The sequence below is a fragment of the Dendroctonus ponderosae genome, unplaced genomic scaffold (assembly GCF_020466585.1).
Source record: "Dendroctonus ponderosae isolate FM_Combo_2020 unplaced genomic scaffold, Dpon_F_20191213v2 Dpon_F_20191213_4, whole genome shotgun sequence".
NCBI lineage: Eukaryota > Metazoa > Arthropoda > Insecta > Coleoptera > Curculionidae > Dendroctonus > Dendroctonus ponderosae.
In genome coordinates, this window is record NW_026018611.1 from 14,957,056 (window position 1) to 14,976,129 (window position 19,074).

At 35.7% G+C, this 19,074-nt stretch overlaps 1 protein-coding gene and 1 long non-coding RNA gene across 3 annotated transcripts in view; both read left to right on the forward strand.

The window, feature by feature from the left end:
• Positions 1-16,976, forward strand: part of LOC109535546 (CUE domain-containing protein 2) — a 24,116-nt gene extending 7,140 nt beyond the window's left edge. Inside the window, exons 2-6 of one of the 2 annotated variants that reach the window (XM_019901462.2) lie at positions 1,365-1,542; positions 1,601-1,778; positions 2,177-2,330; positions 7,461-7,661; positions 13,910-16,976. In XM_019901462.2, the coding sequence (XP_019757021.1) occupies positions 1,371-1,542; positions 1,601-1,778; positions 2,177-2,330; positions 7,461-7,661; positions 13,910-14,077 (873 nt within the window). In that variant the 5' untranslated portion in view covers positions 1,365-1,370 and the 3' untranslated portion in view covers positions 14,078-16,976. The remainder of the gene's footprint in view (positions 1-1,364; positions 1,543-1,600; positions 1,779-2,176; positions 2,331-7,460; positions 7,662-13,909) is intronic. The other variant, XM_048665504.1, reaches the window with a different exon arrangement.
• Positions 2,337-4,045, forward strand: LOC125504116. Its single transcript, XR_007281282.1, has 2 exons — positions 2,337-2,902; positions 3,926-4,045. It is a non-coding gene; the product is annotated as an uncharacterized LOC125504116 (long non-coding RNA).
• Positions 16,977-19,074: the final 2,098 nt, after the last annotated feature.

Consider the following 19,074-nt stretch of genomic DNA (forward strand, 5'->3'; position numbering starts at 1 on the left):
AACGGTTTTTACTAGTTCAGTGTTGTATCATCTTTGGTTTTGTGTTCTTCCTTCTTCATCGCAAGATTTCTAAACCTCCATGATAACAGGAAAATTCTGTTTAAAAGCTCTGATGCATTGGGGTTTTCCGCTTCACCTGGTCCCGAAAGACTTATAAATATTAGGTCAAATTCCTCCAAGAAAAAATGTTATAATATTTTTGATGGTCTCTGCGGTGATCCAGATTTCAAACAGAATAGTAAGATTTATTTATTTATGACCAGATTTAATTTGTACTATGAGCAATAAATAAACAAAGCTTTTTCATATTGTTTGCGCAGGATTTCTTGCACACCACTTTCTTTGCGGAGATTGTCGGACAACCTCCAAAATCTAGACCGACGCGTTTGGGCGGTATTTTTCTGGGAACAGCTCCAATTGAATGGTTTTTCACTCTTTGCCACGTACTTTCCGTGACGATATTTCATAAAGAGAAGCGGGTTTTTCATGTAGAATATTTGCTCTACAGCAAGAGAAAGATAATAGAGTACCTAATTTTTTAATTTTTTTGTCGTCGATGAGGTTTGAGAAATGCTCTCTCCACGCACCGTCCAGAACGGATATTTTTGCGCTTCATTCTTCTTCTTCTGGGTTGTGTGAGATTTTAGCCTACTTGTTTACTCACTAAAACTTTTCCATCACCATCGAAGTAGCATCCAGCCATCCACTGCGATCATTTCTGTCAAATTGTCTCCTCATCTCTTCGACTCCTTTGTAATCCCTGTATATTCAATGAATTTTAAAAGGATTTGAAGGGGGTACGTATAATCTCATTTAGTAGAACTTCTTCACACTTCCCAGTAGTCTTCGTCTTCCTGTTGCATTAGCCGTACAGTGGCTGTTTGCTTATCACGCTTTTAAACTTATGATTTACTACGGAAATAATAAAAACTATGTTTCATAATGTAATTGGAAAGGAAAAGGCATCTCATAATTATTTATTCAGTTTAATTTGAATAAAAAAGTCCGACACAAGGTGCAAATTGAAGAGATTAAGATCTGTTTTTTTATTTTGGTAGAACCGGTAGGCTGTCGTGAAAATAGTGTACTGTCTCATCTAACATTTTTTTAAGTTTTTATAAGTCCTGGTATTTCTCCCTATTATCAGATCTAACATTTTTAAAAAAAGTTTCCTGAATATTAAAACTTGCAGACATACGCTCTTGGTAGGTAATAAAATTAAGTTTTTAGTAATGGGGTTCTTGAATGCGTTTGAAGTTCGGCTTAGTAGCGATGGAGGTGACACAATTTTCATTTAACTAAGTGCCGTTCGGAATCGGCGATAAACTGTAGGTCCCGTATAACTATAACTATATATTTTTCAGATAGTGATGTCTTCGAAAATGATTGCCGATCAAGAGTCGACAATCAAGGATTCGCTTTTTGATTTCGTGAGATTTCATATCTCAGATGCTGACCTGAATCTGATTGACGACATTGTATTGTCTTATGTAATAGCGTTCTTAGAAGATGTTGGGGATGATTCACATTTTGACGTTGAAGGTATTACTTTTTCTAAATCTATGACATTTATCGGTATTATGCAAATTGTTTTCAATAGGGTTTTGCGAAATGATGGAAGCCTACTTTCCCAAGTTTGCTACAATCAATCACAGCACGGTATGTGAATGGATGTTTGACTTGGAAGAGAAGCTGCGAAAAATCGACGAGGCTCAAGTCAAAAGCCCCAATTTGGATATCAGTTTACCCGAAGTGGTGTCTAGTAAGACGAAACCTCGGTAAATAAATAAATAAATGTTATTTAATATAGAACGTTATGGTGGTGAAAGATGATAAGGGCAATATTAATGTTATAAAAAAACATTAAATTGAAAAAATGTAATAGGAAAAAATCTTCAACAAGAGACAAGGTAAAAAGTTTTTTTTTCCAAGATTTGTGTACTGCGACTCTAAACGCCGATGTTGCATTACTATAAGTTTTAAAACGTTTAAATATCGTTCGTTCTTCTTTTTGTACATTTTAAGGCCACTGACGGTGAATCACCCAGTATATTGTTCTTATTTTCAATTATTTTATTATTATGAAAGTACAGTTTGTTCATATTTTATCGTAAATATAGAGTTCTTTAAATGGTAGAAATTTTTTTTTTCAATTAAATTCTTTGTTTCCGTTTAGTTCGCACAGCGATTCCGAGAGCTTCGAGACACCCAAACGCGTTCATAAACTGTCCGAAATGAGCGATGGAGGCTCAACTGACAGCTCCTGTTGTGATTTTCCGGATGAAATGGACATATTGCAAGAGATGTTTCCGTCTATTTGTACCATTGAGGTAAGTTTGGTTTGAGTTGAGTATTTAATTTGCCGATCTACTTTGTTCTTTACAACAGCGCTGTATCAGAAATTGGTAAATAAAGCTAGAATAAGTTTGTGTATTGATAATAAATATTGCAAGTTAATTTAGCATGGGTAGCTTCACCATGAGAGTGTTAGCAGAAAATACATGGGAACCATAAAGGCCGGGACACATTATTATCCGATCCGACTCCGATCATACACTCGGATAAAAGTCTGAGAGATAAATGGTACTAGACTTTGAACGCCGTAGTTCATCTTTCCGGTACCTGCTCAATCCGACTCCGCTTTTGTTTCATGTTTCAATCATGTGCTGATTTTGGTGCCTATTCGATTGGTATTTGCTATCCGATTACGGGAAGGAAAAACGTATCCGTTTGCAGAAACGTCAGTGATACTTTTTGTTTAAAAAAAATTGAGTTTAATTAAACCTGAGGACCTAATTGAAGAAGTGAGAATTCGGTACTGTATGATCAGGCCAGAGCGCAGTACCCACCAAGTACCAAGACTTGGTTTGGAAAAAAGTGGCGAAATAATTCAATGCCAAAGGTAAGACTATATATATAAAATTTGCATATCCTTAAGTAATAACAAATAAGACGATAATAAGAAGACAATAAGAAGAATTGACGATTTTCCGCCCCCGGACGATGAGGGAAATTCTGAGGGCGACATCACTCGTCTCGAGTGTTATCGTCAGTCTATTCTGGTACATTGGTGCTGTCATTGTTTCGAATAAAGTTATGTAAAATGCATGACGCGAGTACAAGTGTTGTTATGTTATCAGGGTTTTTCTGGGGAGATCTGATAAACATCCGACCTTTTTGTACCAAAATGCCAAACATATTCTGGGTATCAGCTTATTCTTCTTGCTCTGCTCAATCGGTAGTTAAAAATTCTTCACAAATCGGTGAAGTTTTTTCCAGGATATGGTCTCATGAGGTTTGCTGTGAGGGGAAAAGCGTCGTCGGCTACGATAACCATGGAAAGTCCCGTGTCTGTCCCTGAAAGACACTTTTCTGGGATATTCAGTTCATTTCGTAATAGTTTTTTTTGCTAAAATTGGAATTAATCAAAATTACATCATCTCAGTTCCTCCCGTAGCTTCTCTCACGCCAACAAAATGAAATTATAGCAAGGATGAACTAGATCTAGAAGAATAATAGAATACGTTTCCTTGTAGTTCCAGTATAGACTCCCCGATAATTTCAGGGTTTGTATTGTCACATGCTTGCCATCCAGTGCATCAGAATATGGTTACTGTTTCCCTCCACTTGACTTCAACCGGAAGTGACATGACTTTATTTAAAAGTACTTCAATTCCTGCTTTGCTCGTATGATGAACAATGGTACAAACGGTACCTCTTCCCATCCGGTAACTGAAGGATATCGTCTTGAAGGAATCTCCTGCAGCAAGAAACCTGAAAGAAATTATATTTGTTAACCTTGCTGATGCAGCGTATCTAAAATGTTGAATGTGCCCCGGCGATGGTTCAACGGTCCCTTTCATATCACATTATAGCTTTGAAAAATCGACTTTATTCTATTCCATTACTAATTAACTTGTTATAGGTGAAGAACAAGACTGTAAAATTGGAACGGAATTCGATACATTTTTCGCAGAGTTCGACAGAAAAGAAAAACAAAATCTGGACATGCGGCTACATCAACTATAAAATATAGATACGAGGCTATGCTTGCATTTTTATTTCCCCAACTTTCCGGGCGAAAAGGGTTGAGCAACATTTCCGATTACAACGGCAATGGTAATCTGGACACCGAATCACAAGACCAGAACCATTCCTAAAACAGCTCAACAATCAGATGGCAGTGCTGATGAACTTGAAATTCAACAACCCCCGAATTTATTATCACCGGTCACTCCAGCCAAGTCATTTGCGACCGAAATGAGATTTTTGCATGCAGGACATACGCGGCAGCGCCTAAATGCGAAGTAGGATGTAAAGAGTTTGCATCATCTTAACTAATGGCCTACATTCTGGCAAAAACAGAAGCCTATTCAAAAAAAACATGTTTATGCTTTTTTTGGTGGATAAGCAGCATCACTGAAATCGCTGAATCCAGCATCTACTTGCTGCAAAACGAAAAAAAAAAAAGTGGTGCAAGAGTATGAATTGGAAGAGCTTAATGCGTATCCCTCCACATCAAGCGCAACGTCCTCTGCCTCAACGCCTGCTGTCACATTAATAGGGGAAAAGGAATCGTATGCACAACCTGCAGACGATTTATTTATACCTGACGAAAACCATGCCCCAATGAAAAAGAAGAAGTTTGTTTACTTAAAAATCCATTGTAAATTTATTAAATTTAAATAAATAAACACGATTGCTATTTATCAACGCATATTTTTAAAATGTTCCTTCCTTTAAGAAACTACCTGCAATTTTCAAACTTAAAGATGTTATAGGGGTATTAAGTAAGTAAATTAGTAACTTATCTAAAAAAAACAGCCAAACGGTATCTTGCACTTATTGCTTTTCTGAAATACTTATCTTGTTTACACAATTTTCCCTGCAGTATTTTTCTAAGAGTAAACACCGACATGAACATTGTAAAATACAGATAAAATTTCGTTTCGTCGTCCAAGAGATGAGGGAAAAGTGGGAAAAGAGAGGGAAAAGAAAGAAGTAAGATGGATCCAAAATATGAATTTTTCCTTGTTCTCCCTCAAGCATTTTTCTTTTTCTTCTTCGTTGTCTAGACAAAGTGCCACCATGGCCAACTCACACTCGGTAAAACTTTTAAATATTTTTTCAATCCTCCGTTGCAATATTGCTTGCCCTTATATTTGCGAATGCTAACCATATGGCAATCGTATACCCTACTAAATGACCACAAAACACCCTCCGGGAAATGTTCTGTGTAAACGACTATCGGAGCCAAAAATCAGAACGAAGACTGAACCCGATTTCGCTTTCTGATCTCGTCCCGATCCAATATCAAAAATAAGACAGCTAGAGGTGTGCTAAACGGTTATTTTTCTGGAACAGGTTACAACGTTGCAGTTACAACTTTCGTATTACGTTCCATTGTGCGGTTTTAAAAAGTTTTCTTTAAAAATTCGCAATGATGCTGATGGTAGAAATAGTAATGATCAATAATGATGAGTGATGAGTGATGAGTTTATTAAAAAATATAATTCTTAGCATTGGTAAACTAAAAATAATATATTTTAAAAGCAAAAACAAAACGTGGGTCATTAATTACTACTAAGTAACTACTTCGAAATAAAATTCTAAGTAAAATCGAATGGTCTAAATAATTTCGCTTTTACGTACATATGCTTTTTACTAAGTCTAGCTAAGCGGTTCTCAAACTTTTTTGGTGACGGAACTCTTTTAAAAAACTAAAGTTTTAACAAAGCCCTAAACTGTGTATTGTTTATTAATAATCATACAAAAAAAAAGTTTTTTGGGATTTAATTTAAGAAAGGGTTTTTTGGGATAATGATTTAATGGGAAGCATGAAAATGTTTTTTATTTCTCATCAACTGGGTAATGTCAGGCTTGATAGACGACATCTAGTCTATTGCGATATTTTGTTTTTGTAGCTGTAAATATGCTTAAAATCTCGTTTCACACAAGTACTTTGTTGGGAACGGCAGAAGAATTAAAGCCTCTGTGGCAAGTTGTGGATATTCATTCATCCCGAACCCTGCACCAAAAATTATTCAGTGAAATTGTTCTGAACAATGTTTCTATGATTGTGTCCGATGTTATTTCTAAAAATGATTCATAGATCTGATTTGATATATTTCAGGCTTCTGCAATTTGGATGAATAATGGTTTTGAATCCATGAGTTTATGTCAAGTTTCGTATTCTGTTCTTTAGGAAAGGGATATTCAAAAGTCGCTCGCAGATCATTGAGATGTTGCACCAATTCAACAAATGTKGCATTTTGTAATGTTTCTGTATCATTAAGACTAAGGTGGCGAAGGATCTCACTTAGCAATGAAAARCTTTCTATTTCTCTGTTACCAAAATAAGTAATCCAAAATTCCAATTTTCTTTTAAAATCGGTTATCTTGTTGTTAGCACGGAAAACGGTTRTCTTGTTGTTAGCAYGGAAAACGGTTGTCTGTTTTCCTTGTAGTGACAGGTTTAATTCGTTAAGTTTTCCAAACATGTCTGCTAAAAATGCTAATCTAAATAACCAGYTTTTATCGGACAAACGGTCCCGAGTTTYACCCCGAGACAACCATCTCACTTCWGTATGRAGCAGTAGTGTTTTATCATTGCTACCATAATCTTCACATAMWATTGAGAACAATCAGGATTTCAGTGGACGTGAGTGACGCCTCATCTAGAACCAATTTTAGATTTGCCGACATTTTGCATTGATTCTGATACTTTTGTTATTCGTGCGTCTGTTGCGGTGTTTCAAAGTTGACAATAAAAAAATGCCTGCATTACGATTTCTCATCAAAAATTCAAATTTACGGATTACTACTATAGTCGACTACTCTTGATAAGAAAACAGTAATATTTGTTCCAAAAAATGCCAATAACTCATAAACGATTGGAGAGGAACGTACACAATGTTAATAAAAGTGGACTTTTGACATTTATTTTTGGAGTCAGAAATAGCTTTTGTCATTTTTTTATTGTCAACTTTGGAAAATCACTTTGAAACATAACAAAAACAAAAGGTAAGAAACGACGCAGAATCTTTGGGAATTGAATTAACTAATGCCGATTTATTTATTTGCAATGGTTTCTTAATGAACCTTTGCTACTCTTTTTTACAAAAAATAAGATGGGTCAAAAACTTTGAAAAATAATGTCTCGCATGGAAGTACCTGTGTTTTTTTTGTTATGAAACAAGTTTGTCAAAATCTTGAACACTTGAATATTCCTCTTGTCGATCTTTTAACTGAACTTCCTCTATAAATTAATTTTAAATAATAATAATAACTTTTAAAATTTAAAAAGTAACATGTTGTAACATACTTTTGGAACCTAGTATCAAAGTGCAACTGCAACGTTGTAACCGGTTCTAGAAAAAAACCGTTTAGTACACATCTACTGGGTACTCATATCTATCTTATAGATACAATGAACTATTGTTTTTTGTTTTGTATTTCAGGTAAAACAGTGTTTAGCCATAGCGGCAGGTGACATCGAACGGGCCACCCAAATATTGATTGATCGGCAAGAAAATGGCCAGTGTCTCAGCCAGAATAGCACTTTAACTTTGCAAGTGGCCAAACAAACCATCGACGATGCTGAGCTTAAGAGTAGGATTATTGAGAGGTATTCATACATTGATAAGGACGCTTTGAATAAGGTAAGTGTTCCAATTAACCACATTTTTCATTCAGAAAAGTCCCATTAATAAAGTGAAGCAGGTATTATTATGAGAATGGCGATTAAATTGAATTAAGAATGTTTAGGATTAATCATGTACAAATATAGTAGTTGTGTGTTTTCCTTTCGAATCCCTTTCCTGGCAAAAATATTTAAATGTCAAAATGACAATCAGAAGTTATATTTAAATTTCTTATAGAAACAGTTAAATCCACAAACTTTGATTTTGGCATAATTAATATCTTGTATGTTTTCATGGCTATGTATTCTTTCTGTTTCTGTCGGCCGTTGCGGCGCCCTTTCCGGCCAGTAATGCCAGATCGGAAAAATTTAAATCTTCAGATGATCACCTAAAAATCCCTAGTTTTCCCTGGATTTTGAACGAAATATTTTAAATGCAAAATGATAAGTGAAACAAAAAATATTTATTGGAAAACAAAGAGATTATTGGAAACGATATCTTGCACTGTAAATGTTTATACAAATAATATAAAAATGTAAAAAACCGAACTCATTATTTCGCTTCAATTTTCAATATAAGTTATTATTTTATTTAACTTCGAAACTAGATTTTCGAATTGAATTCTGAACTCCTTCCGATAAATTAACAAGAAATGAATTACAATCATCTTACATCTTGATACAATTGATGTTAAAATCATTTATATGATCAGATTCGATGATGTGGAATTATATTTTTAAAGATTAATCCCCATTGCATACAATTCATGGACTAACAGTTTTTCTGATTGAAGTAGCGCATTAAAAGTATTAAAAACCTTCACGAAGTAGTTGAGAAATAAAGTAATTGATTTGGTGCTACTACTATTTAACTATTTGCAAACATAATTTACCAATTTGGAATTTTCTTCCAATTGTACAAGTCGAAAGTATAGTATACGTGCTTGCCAATTATCTAGCACCGTATACTGCATACTCAATCACCTTGTACAAAATTATGCGCATTTTTGGGTCTTGTTACAAGAAAACTCTTGCATCTCTTTATGTTCCGCCGTACGTTTGGAGCAAACTGAAAAGCAGCATTGCGAACTAAATCTTCTGGAGTGCGAAGTAATTTTGCACAAGCATGGCTTGCAGCTAATTCTGATGAATGCGAAATGCAAGGAAAAACATTTAAACCTTTTTTGTTTCTGACTTCAACCGTGACATGAACGAATTATTTTTTCATAACGTAACGCTTGCCTTATCGGAAGCAGACCCTATAACTTTATTGACAGGAATGTTCCGTTTCTAAACTATTTTTCAAAGCACTAAATAAATTTTCCTCATTGCAATTTTTAGTATCAATAATCAATTAATTCTAATAGTTTGTTTTCGATTTTACCTGACAAATTATTTACATGATTAACTATAAATATCGGTGCTCCCGTCAACTACGCTATGTATCACTCCTTTTGCAGATAAACGAAGTATTTTTAAAATCCCTAGATAATTATAACAAATCCCTTTTCACAGCCTCCGGTTGGTGTAAAGCGTACAACGGCACATTAGGAGCGCAATTTCAAATATAATCAGAATAGTACATATATGTAAATAATCTTTATTTCCAAAGGAAAAAGGCTATCGACCCCACATTGGTTTTCTCTGCCTTTGTACTTACATTTAATTCTTAAAATTAGACTATTCCTAATATTACATAAATTAAACTATAATGGCATTACAATTGAGTTAGTTTTGGCGTTTGTAGGTTTTCAAGTAAAGTATTTGTTGGAGAGCGAAAATGAGAGTGTCTTGTCTGTCTTGTGAGGCAAAGAGGGTTTAGTATAGTCCTGTTATGCTGGTTGTTTTTTCATTTTCTTTCAGTTCGTTTTAGTCTGTCTGTTATTTTCTCCATGTTTGTGCGTTGGCACAGTAGTTCGTTTGATGGATTGTGAAGTGGGTTTTGGGGGTGTCTTGTCGTGTCTTAGTGCAATTTGCTCTAAAATTGTTGTCTGTATGTATCGTTTTGTCCTTTCTGTTCCGTTGGTATAGGTCCATAGTCCAAGTACTAATTCCTTTGTCTTTGTATGTTAGTGAGCGAATGTGTTTTGTTCTTCTTATCGTTTCTGTTCTGATGTTTTGTATGTGTTTAGTGAATTTAAGTTTCTGGTTAATTGTGATTCCAAGGTATTTTACGTCGTTTTTTGGTTGTGTCGTTTGGCCATCTGCAGTTAAGCGGTGAGTCTGTGGTTTGTGAGCAGAAGTTGGTTTTTTGAAGCGTTTGGTGTTAGTTTCCATTTATAAAACCATGTTATTGTGTTGTTTGTTAGTGTTTGGAGTCTTTGAGCTGCTTTCTCAGTAGTTTTGTCGTGCACAGTAAGTGCCGTGTCGTCAGCGTGTTGTAATATGTATGCCGATCTGTCGTTTTCTGGTAAGTTCTTTATGGTGTGTAGTAGATATTGGTTGTTGGTGTGTGGAGTTTGTATAGTTTGTATAGTAAGCCCTTATGCCAGACACTATCAAAAGCTTTGTTAATGTTCATAAATAGGCAGGCTGTCTTTCTGTCAGTTAGGTGGATTGTTTGTATATTGTTAGTCAGAGTGAAGAGTGCGTAAGTAGTCGAGTGCTGATGTTTGAAGCCGAACTGATACAATGGTATGTATTTTTCGACAATTTTTTGTATGTATGTATAGTTTGTACAGTTCTCTCTTATGTTTTATGAGTCTCAGTATTAATTTGGATAGTGTATGTCGGTAGAAAACATTTTTTATTTCCGGGCAAATCTTCCTTTGGCTAGTGAAATTTGTCGTTATATGGTTTCTGTTGAGATGGGCTGTACTTGCGATTGAATGTAGTCATGTATGTGTTGTTTCACTTTGTCGATGTCAGTCTTTGTTAGGTTTAACTTTTTTTCTATAGGAGGTGCAATGAAGGAAGGAATGCGTATGTTGTAAGTCTATGTTAAGGTTAAGCTTGTTGATGGGGTTTGTTAAGTTTCTTGTGTGCATGAGAACGTCTGGTGTTGAATCTGGGTTTCCGGGCATCAGAAAAGTTGGTGGGGTGTGCTGTTTTATAAAGTCCAAATTTTGTAAAAACCTTTTCAGCTGTTTCATTTTGTTTTTAGGTCATTTAGGTACGGTATCGTAAAATGTAGGCAGTCGTCGAAAGGGTCGAAAGGAACTGCGGCCCCGCCCCGGGTATGGTTAATGGTATTTCCATATAGATGTATTGCCAATTTCTGTACGTTTGTGTCTGTCCTAGTGTGGTTTTAGAGTCTACAAACATGCAGCAGTCCGTGTCGCTTTGTTCTATGTAATTATAAATAAGTGGTTTTATACTGTTAAGTCCGTTGATCTTAGCGTAAAGTAGTATCTTGTTGAAGTGTCCATATTGATGATCTCGGGGTTCGGTATGGGAACTTCTGTTGGGAAGTAACATGTTTATCATTAAGATATACATATGGGTGCCAGAGAAGACCACCGAGGTGTCAATGTTGCGGTCATCCGCAAGTAGCTTTCGCATATTTTTCAATAGTTCCTCCCTGTTTGTGTTGGAGGATTTGTTTAACTGATATTTTATTGAGGCACTTTATTTGAATGTTGGGAATACTTTTTATTGGAGCAGTCGGTCTCTTTGGGCACCGCAGGCTCCATACCGCATGGCCTTCAGAGTCACAGGCTGCACATTTGATTAGAAGAGGCGACTGGCAGGACACAGTTGGATGTGGTCCCTGGCATCTGCCACACTTTATTGTCTGTTTGCAGTCTTCTCTGAGGTGGTCCAATAAGTCACACCGGCCACAAGGTGCGGGAATGGTTGCTGGTGGTTTACTCTGGGATATTTTAAATATTTGTCCGAAGAAATGGACGGAGCGCTCATTGATAAGCTTTTTGTAGGTGCTTAAGTCCCCTGTGATGAGCCTCATCATTAATTTTGGCGTGTTTCTTTGACGTGAGTTAATGCGTTTGCAAAACCTCACGTTAAATTGTTGTTTTTGGAGTTGCTGCATTAACATTGAGTCTGTGATCTCGAATGTTACATATTATTTGTTACTCCTCACATTGTGGTTCGATTATTTGAAATGTCTACTACTTCCGAGAAAAAAAGTTTATTTTACATTTATATTAATTTAAATTGACTGTATATTCGAAAGAACCAAATTTTCTCAAATAATTACATTTTTTTAGGAACTTATTTGGAGATATATTTTTAGATTGTCACATTTTCAGAACACCTTTTTTTCTAGCCTAGAAGATTATACTCTCAGATCTGAAATTCTATGTTCTGTTTTCTTTTAAATTAATTACAGTACTATTACTAGGTCCGTACAATGCGTAAAGTGATATGTTAACTGATGTTAAACCTGCAGGTCCGTTCTTAAAAAAATAAGTTGATGATGGGCCAGAACCGAAATATGAAATTCGATATCTGATCATATGAAGTATCATCTTGTAGAGAGTGAAAAGGTGTTCTAATAATGTGGCAAATATTTTAAAACGTCTCTACGGACAAGCTCAGAAAATATCATTTGAATACATTTTGGTTTTCTTCGAATATTCCGGAAATATTCGAAGTAGGATTTTTTAATTTTTCAAAACACCATTTTGTTAAGCATCTAAATCTGTGCTCAAATTTAACCGGCTTGAAACACCAGTATACAGGGTGTCCAAGATAACGCTGCATTGCATGGGATCTCTGAAATCATAAGAGATATGAAGCCGGTTGAATTAGGAAAAAATTGCGCAATCGGAGAGCCATGTACATCGTGTTTTCAAAAAAGGCGCATTTCTTTTAGTTTTTGAGATATTCAGAAAATAATGGTTGATCATGGTTTCTAAGAAATAAAAAGTTGGAATACATTTTCATCGACACTACCTTGTAGGGCTCGAAAAAATGCCATCGGAAAGTATTTTGTTTTTGATATGATTCGAAATAACTTGAAAAATGAAAAAGAATGAAAATGTATTTTGAAATTTGAATTGAAAAAATCACTTTTTTCTAAATTTAAAAAATAATAAATAGCAAAGTTGACCTGTGTGACAATTCTCAATTTCGTGATTTCGACTTAAATCTGATTGCTTGAAGAAAAATTACCCCTGTGCCATCAAATCAAGTCATCAAATTTTAGGCTCAGGAACTTACGATTGTATTTTTTCATACCTTGTTCGAATACGCATCATATGTACTAGAGTGATTTGAAAAGTCGGTGCAAAAATGAAAACTACTTAATTTTTTAGGATATATCAGTTTTATTTTTCAACATAATCTCTTTTGAGACTGATACACTTCATCCAACGATGATCTTATTTGTTGATCCCTTCCGAATAATAGGATTTGTCGAAGTCTGTAAAATAGGCATCCGTTTCTGCAATCAGCTTCTTCTCATTTGAGTAAAATCTGTTTTCGGCCAGCAAGTATTTTCATATTGGGGATCAAGTAGTAGTCTGAGGGGGCCAAATCTGGAGAATAGGGGGGATGTGCATCAATTTTGCGGCCACAACTGCTGAAGTGTGAGTTGGATGTTTCTCTTGCAAGTCGGTGTGCAAACGGTTCAATAACCCAAATTTTAGTTTAGAATCCCGAAAGACAGTTGTCTTGCCCTTTTTTGGTGCAGATTCCCCCTTGCCAACCCACTGTTTGGACTGCTCTTTCGTCTCAGGGGTCACAAAACGACGCTTAAAGTTATGCGGATTGCGCCCCAAAATTTCGTTCGAAATTGCCGCAAAACGATTGCGCTTCAAAAATTGATTTCGTTCTAGTTCAATTGTGCGCAATCGCGGCACCGTTGCGGATAACTATTTTATGCTCAAATTTTGGTGCAAAATATTATGTACCCGTTCATCCGACATGCCTACAGCACCAGCATTCTTACACATCTTCACTCTTCTGTCGTAGATCTCCATATTACGGATTTTGTCAATGATTTCTGGAGTAGTAGTAGCGGAAACCGGTCGTCCAGAACGTTCCGAACATTTTTAAACTTTATAAACTGTTCTAATTGAAGGTGCAGTGCAGTGTAGTGAGTCACCGTAATGTTTATCAAGATTCTCTTTAATCTCTTGAGAATTTGAAGAACTTTGACCATCAATAGCAGAGGAGCCAGACATTTTTTGTTAACAAAAGTTAGGTCAGATCGTCTTCTTTTGATCCATAAAATATCGCAGTACCCTATGGGTCATGTGCTTACGGGACACCCTGTATATTAGCAGCAAAAAATTATCACACACTAATTTTTAAATAAAAATACTATTTATGAAATTTCTGGAATAAAGGATGATTATAATTTAGGAATATCGACCGGTAGCACCAAAAGTGGAACCGAAAAAATTGGTCCGCTATCGGGACAACAAGATTGTCAGTTTGAAAGGGGAGCGTTATACAGAAGTGAAGAAGGGCGACGATGTTGAAGATATTTCTCTAAAGAAAAACAAGAAGGGACAAGCCCACTCCCCGTAACCAAGTGGTAATGAACGTAAAAGCCATCGTTCGAATTCGTGTATTAATTTATCCTCTAAGTTATTTGATTTGACTGCTGTGTTACTACTACTTCTATTTCCTCGAACATTTGTTTGTTTATATTTATTAGTGTATGTTATAATTTATAGCGTTCTTCTTATAGTTAAGTTTGTCGAAAAATACTCTTGTATTGCTTGCTTTAATGGTAAGATGGCGCCAATCACTTTTAGGATATCCTTGCGCAAAGGCCGTCTTTGGTCGTCAGTCGTAGATTCTATATCAATATTAGTAGTCGAAACTCTCCTAGGTAGATGTGCAATTGTAATTTCGCTCCGTAGATATTCTTCTTTAGGGTTGCTTATCAGTTGTAAGTTGAACAACTAGCTATAAGGAGCAAGTGTTGGACTGGGTTTAGTGCGGCAGGCAACCAAAAAAAATTGTTTTTTTTTGCTGACGACGTAACTGCTTGAATTATACGGAGTCGCTACAAAAATTTTTGATGTTAATCGCATTCAGTTATATCGTAATAAGTTTGACTGTAATTAGCAAAATAAACGTATTAATTGAAAGAGTTTTGAGCTTACAGGGTCATAACTAATTGAGATGTTTAGCTACCAGAACACTCAGTAAATTCGTTTGAGATCATTATTATATATTCTGCTCTTTAAACAATCTGCTTTCGTTTAATAATGCGAATTTTAAGGTTTTATAGGTTGCTTTGTGTAGGGGTTTCTACACTAGTGCACAACATAATGACAAAGAAATCGTTTTGTATTTTTTTGCCATAATCCAATCCGATTCTGATTTTCTTTAATTGATTAAAGGCTTGTAGACAAATCTTTTGCTTTGGATTTTGCCATCTATAATCAGACTTAGAAGTGCATGCTTTTAATTTACTTGCTTTATATACGTTTGTCTGTTTTTTTTTATAGAAAACATAAGTTCTTTTTTTCACTTGTGCAATTAAGCGTCGGTTTTTCAAATGACCATTAAACCAACTTTGAAATATTCTTAACCGCCTTGTATACAGAATGATTATTTCCTGGGAGTGTTGGCTATGAGTGTTTAAAGAGATTAGAAAAAATCTTCAAAAACTAATCGTCTTTAAAAACAAAGATATTTGAAAATTATTTTTGTACTATTCAAGTAAGTCCCCGTAACCTCTCAGAAAATCCGACATCCGATTATGTCTTTAGTTATTGGCGCATTTATAAGAAAACCATTATTTCTACGGCGTAGAATTACATTATTCATTAGGCTTTTTAAGTCTTTAGTAATATTTGAAATACTTTCTGGTGATTTTGATGTCACATTAAATTTATCCGATATTTTGTTTGAAAATGGCATCAGAATGCAAGTTATTATATTACACCTTTTGTAATCGTGCTTGTTTCTCATATTTCCTCAATCTTTTTGCTGCCTTTTTACTGGGCATGGATAACTAAGTTAATTTTCAGGAGTTGGCACAGTGTGACCTTTTTTTGTTAGTGTTGAAATTCCAGCTCCGGGCCTTGTAAAGCTTTAATCCGCCCCGAAATAGTTAAGGAAATGTTGCTTAGGGTTTGAAAAATCTGTTACAGGACACATTTTGTAAAACCCGCACTAGATGATTCAAGTTCGGGTTTCACGGTCGCTAATTTCACGCTACACCCAGCTGATGAGGTCCTGGGGGTGTCTGAGGTTGGCGAACTTCGAAACTTGCACTATCTTATATATTTAATAGTTTTTGGAGAGCGTTCCTTAAATACTTTCCTTCGAATCGTATCATTTCTGATGTAATATGGCCTTCTCCAGAACCAGAATTTTCCGTTTTTTATTTTTTTCCAAGCATCTTATTTGATCACATGTTATTTCTTGTGTCTCTGACCCTACGTTTAGTATTGTCCTGTTATCGATTTGGCTTTTGTTGACATTGGGTGCTGCTGATTTAAATAGGGCGGTGAAGAAATCTTCAATTATTTGGGCAATTTGGTCTGGGGTCGATACAGTAACTTGTTTATTCTTAAATATATTCATGGTTTTTCCCTTTGATAGTCTTGATTTGAGATCTCTCGTGTTTTTGTTTTGTCCAATTGTTTCTTCAATTTTTGTTTTATGGGTTCTTACATCCTTACGAATTGCCTTTTTGACCATTTTGTTCAATTCTATTGGTGCTTAGTTCTTAGTGTTTTCGTTTCACTACCCTTGAGCATATTTTTTTAGTTGCCGTATAAATGGATGCTATGATTGTTTCGCTAAGTTGGTTTATATCCATATTTTCAATGTTTTCTACTTATGGTAATCTTTTTGTAATTTTTTCCTGGTATTCCACTTTCCTTGTTTGGCGGGTACCTGGTTGTCTTGATCAGTTTGTTCTTTTCCCGTTTTAGGTCTATGCGGAAACATGCTTTCACCATTTTATGGGCACTTCGTGTAACTACTCTGTTTAGTTAGTTAGTCTCGGTTCTTTGTTGCGGCTCATCCATGTCCATTTTTGATGTGGGATTTTCCTGAGAATGTGTTTAAACAGAACAGCGATTCCTCGCTAAGAAAGTTTTCCAACCTTTCTTCACTGTAATTTCTCTCCCACAACTCGTATTCTCCAACGTATTCCGTGGCATCCGGTTTTCTTCTTCCACTTTTAGCATTGAAGTTGATTATGACGTGTGCTCTTTCCGTTCTTTTTGCCGTTGTCACGTCTTCGTATAGCTTAGAGCTCACCCACGTATGCATCGTCCGCCGCGCTGGTTGGGGCGTAGATGTTGATTATTTGCATGTCATATCGATTGCTCAGCTTTAATATGATATATATGACTCAATTTCACATGGCACATAACTGGCGACTTTTGGTTTAATATTTTTGTTGATCACTAACCCGATTTTACAGTTGTTGCTGTAAAGCCTGTCTCGGCTAGTTCAATGATGTTCCATTTTACATTTTCTAGTTCATGTTCCAGTTCGTCTACGTGTTTGTCTAATCTCATGGTGCATACATTGCAGGTTGCAATGAAGAACTTATCCTTATTTCCGTGTTTCATCGAATCCTTGCCTCCCCCTAGAATCCATGGGGCTGACTGACGAATCAGTGTGAGATTCCGAGCTAGTCGCCCTACTCACCTGGGGTGGTGATTGTGTTTCGACATTTCATTTCATTACGGAGGCTTTGGCACTATAAAACGCCACGCTTACCCTGAGTGTTGGCGAGTGTATATTCCAGCTGCCCATTCTGGCTACAGACGCTGTTTGCAGCCACTCATTTTGGGTCAGAGGTTGCTGTGCTAGTTTTGGCCCGCCTCGAGCATTTTATTTCCTCGGTACCTCTGATATGAGGGGCGTGCCCCTATCCATCACCTGGGGAGGCGCCCGATGGGGGACTAGCAACCTCGCACAAGTTTTTTTGACGTTTGCCAAATTATCATAGTTTTCGTGTTATTAAATGAAAGCATAATTTAACTGCTATCTATTACAATAGTTTTGTTATAAATTTATATTACTTTACTTACGTTTGGCAAAGCTCGTTTAATGCCTTGGTTGGAAAGTTGTAGTGTAAGTCTTTGCAACACTTATACTACAAATAACTGTGACGAGGCACCTTTAAACATAAAAATTGATTACAGTCCAAAAAGAGTTAAAATAATTGCTAAAAGCTAAATAGGCATAACGGTGACATTTGAGTAAATTAATCATTATTCAGATTATTAAACCCTGAGTGATCTACAAAAGACTGTTTACAAGTTACTGAAGTAAAAAAGCGACCATCACTTTAAACAATAATTTACTTCAACAAGTGTGATAATTTCTTCCAATGTTTTCCTACCCAAAAAAATGTGATAAAATGCCCAAGTGCACTTGGAACCTGGTGCGACTACTTGCTCCATTTTCACGTTTACACCATAAGTATTATTATATATCGTAAGTTTCAACTAGTCATTTTACGTATTAGCATGTTTCCATTCGAACAATTTGTCTCAGTGGTTGTTAACATGTACGATGAAGTGGGCAAATCAAAAAATCTTGCTTCATAATGGGTTACTTACCGCTGGGAAAATGTCTTTGTTTCAAATACTCTCCGCAGAGATTTCTCATATTACAGGGTATTTGGTGTCCGTGTAAGAGATTGTATTGCTAGTTTGTTGTAAAATAATCAATGTTTGATCATTTTGTTAATACTCCAGTCAAACTTGTTGGAACCGTGTATGAACCCTGATCTACACTCATTTGAATTCCAAATAAAAATCAATTCCTGGGCTTCAGTCATTTATTGTCTATTTATCAATTAAAATACGTTTCGGTGTTTTCCACCAACATCAGTTTCTATGTGTAGCGTTGTTGCTACTTTAAGCCTTGGCATATATAAATATATGCCAAGGCTTAAATGATTGCCAATTGATTTTGATTTGGAATTGAAACACAGTCAGGAAAGTATGTACAACTCATTTGAATGGAGGATCGATTGGTTGGACTTTAAACAGTCTAGGCAGTGTTGGTAAGAAGCTGGTCGACAATGTTAAAATTAAATAATCGGCTAATGCTAATACTGTCCTAATTAATTTTCATTTATTCAAATTTTATTTTTTATTGCATAGATAGTAACCAACAACATTTTTTGACCAGCAACCAACAGTTTGACTATTTCTGTTAAACTTTCTATTTCTCGATCAAAATTATTAGTGAAGATGGTGATTTTACAACAAAATACACGTTTATATTGTAATGTATGCACCCTAATAATCTATTCTAAAAAATGGCGCATTGCAAATTCTGGAGTAAATTTGTTGAGCTGTACCTCGCGTCTTTTTAACCGAATTAGACCGAGAAAATATTGTTTTTGGTACTTGATTCTTGTAGGATCAATGTTAATGCACACAAAAGTTTAGTACAACTTTAAATATAAATTTTGCTTTTCCTTCTTCTTCTTCTTTAGCTCGCTTGAGTCCACTCCTGGACATAGGCCGCTTCCATTTGTTTCTATGTCGATCTACACTGTGCTGCGAGAATCCAGTTCTTTCCCGCTCGTC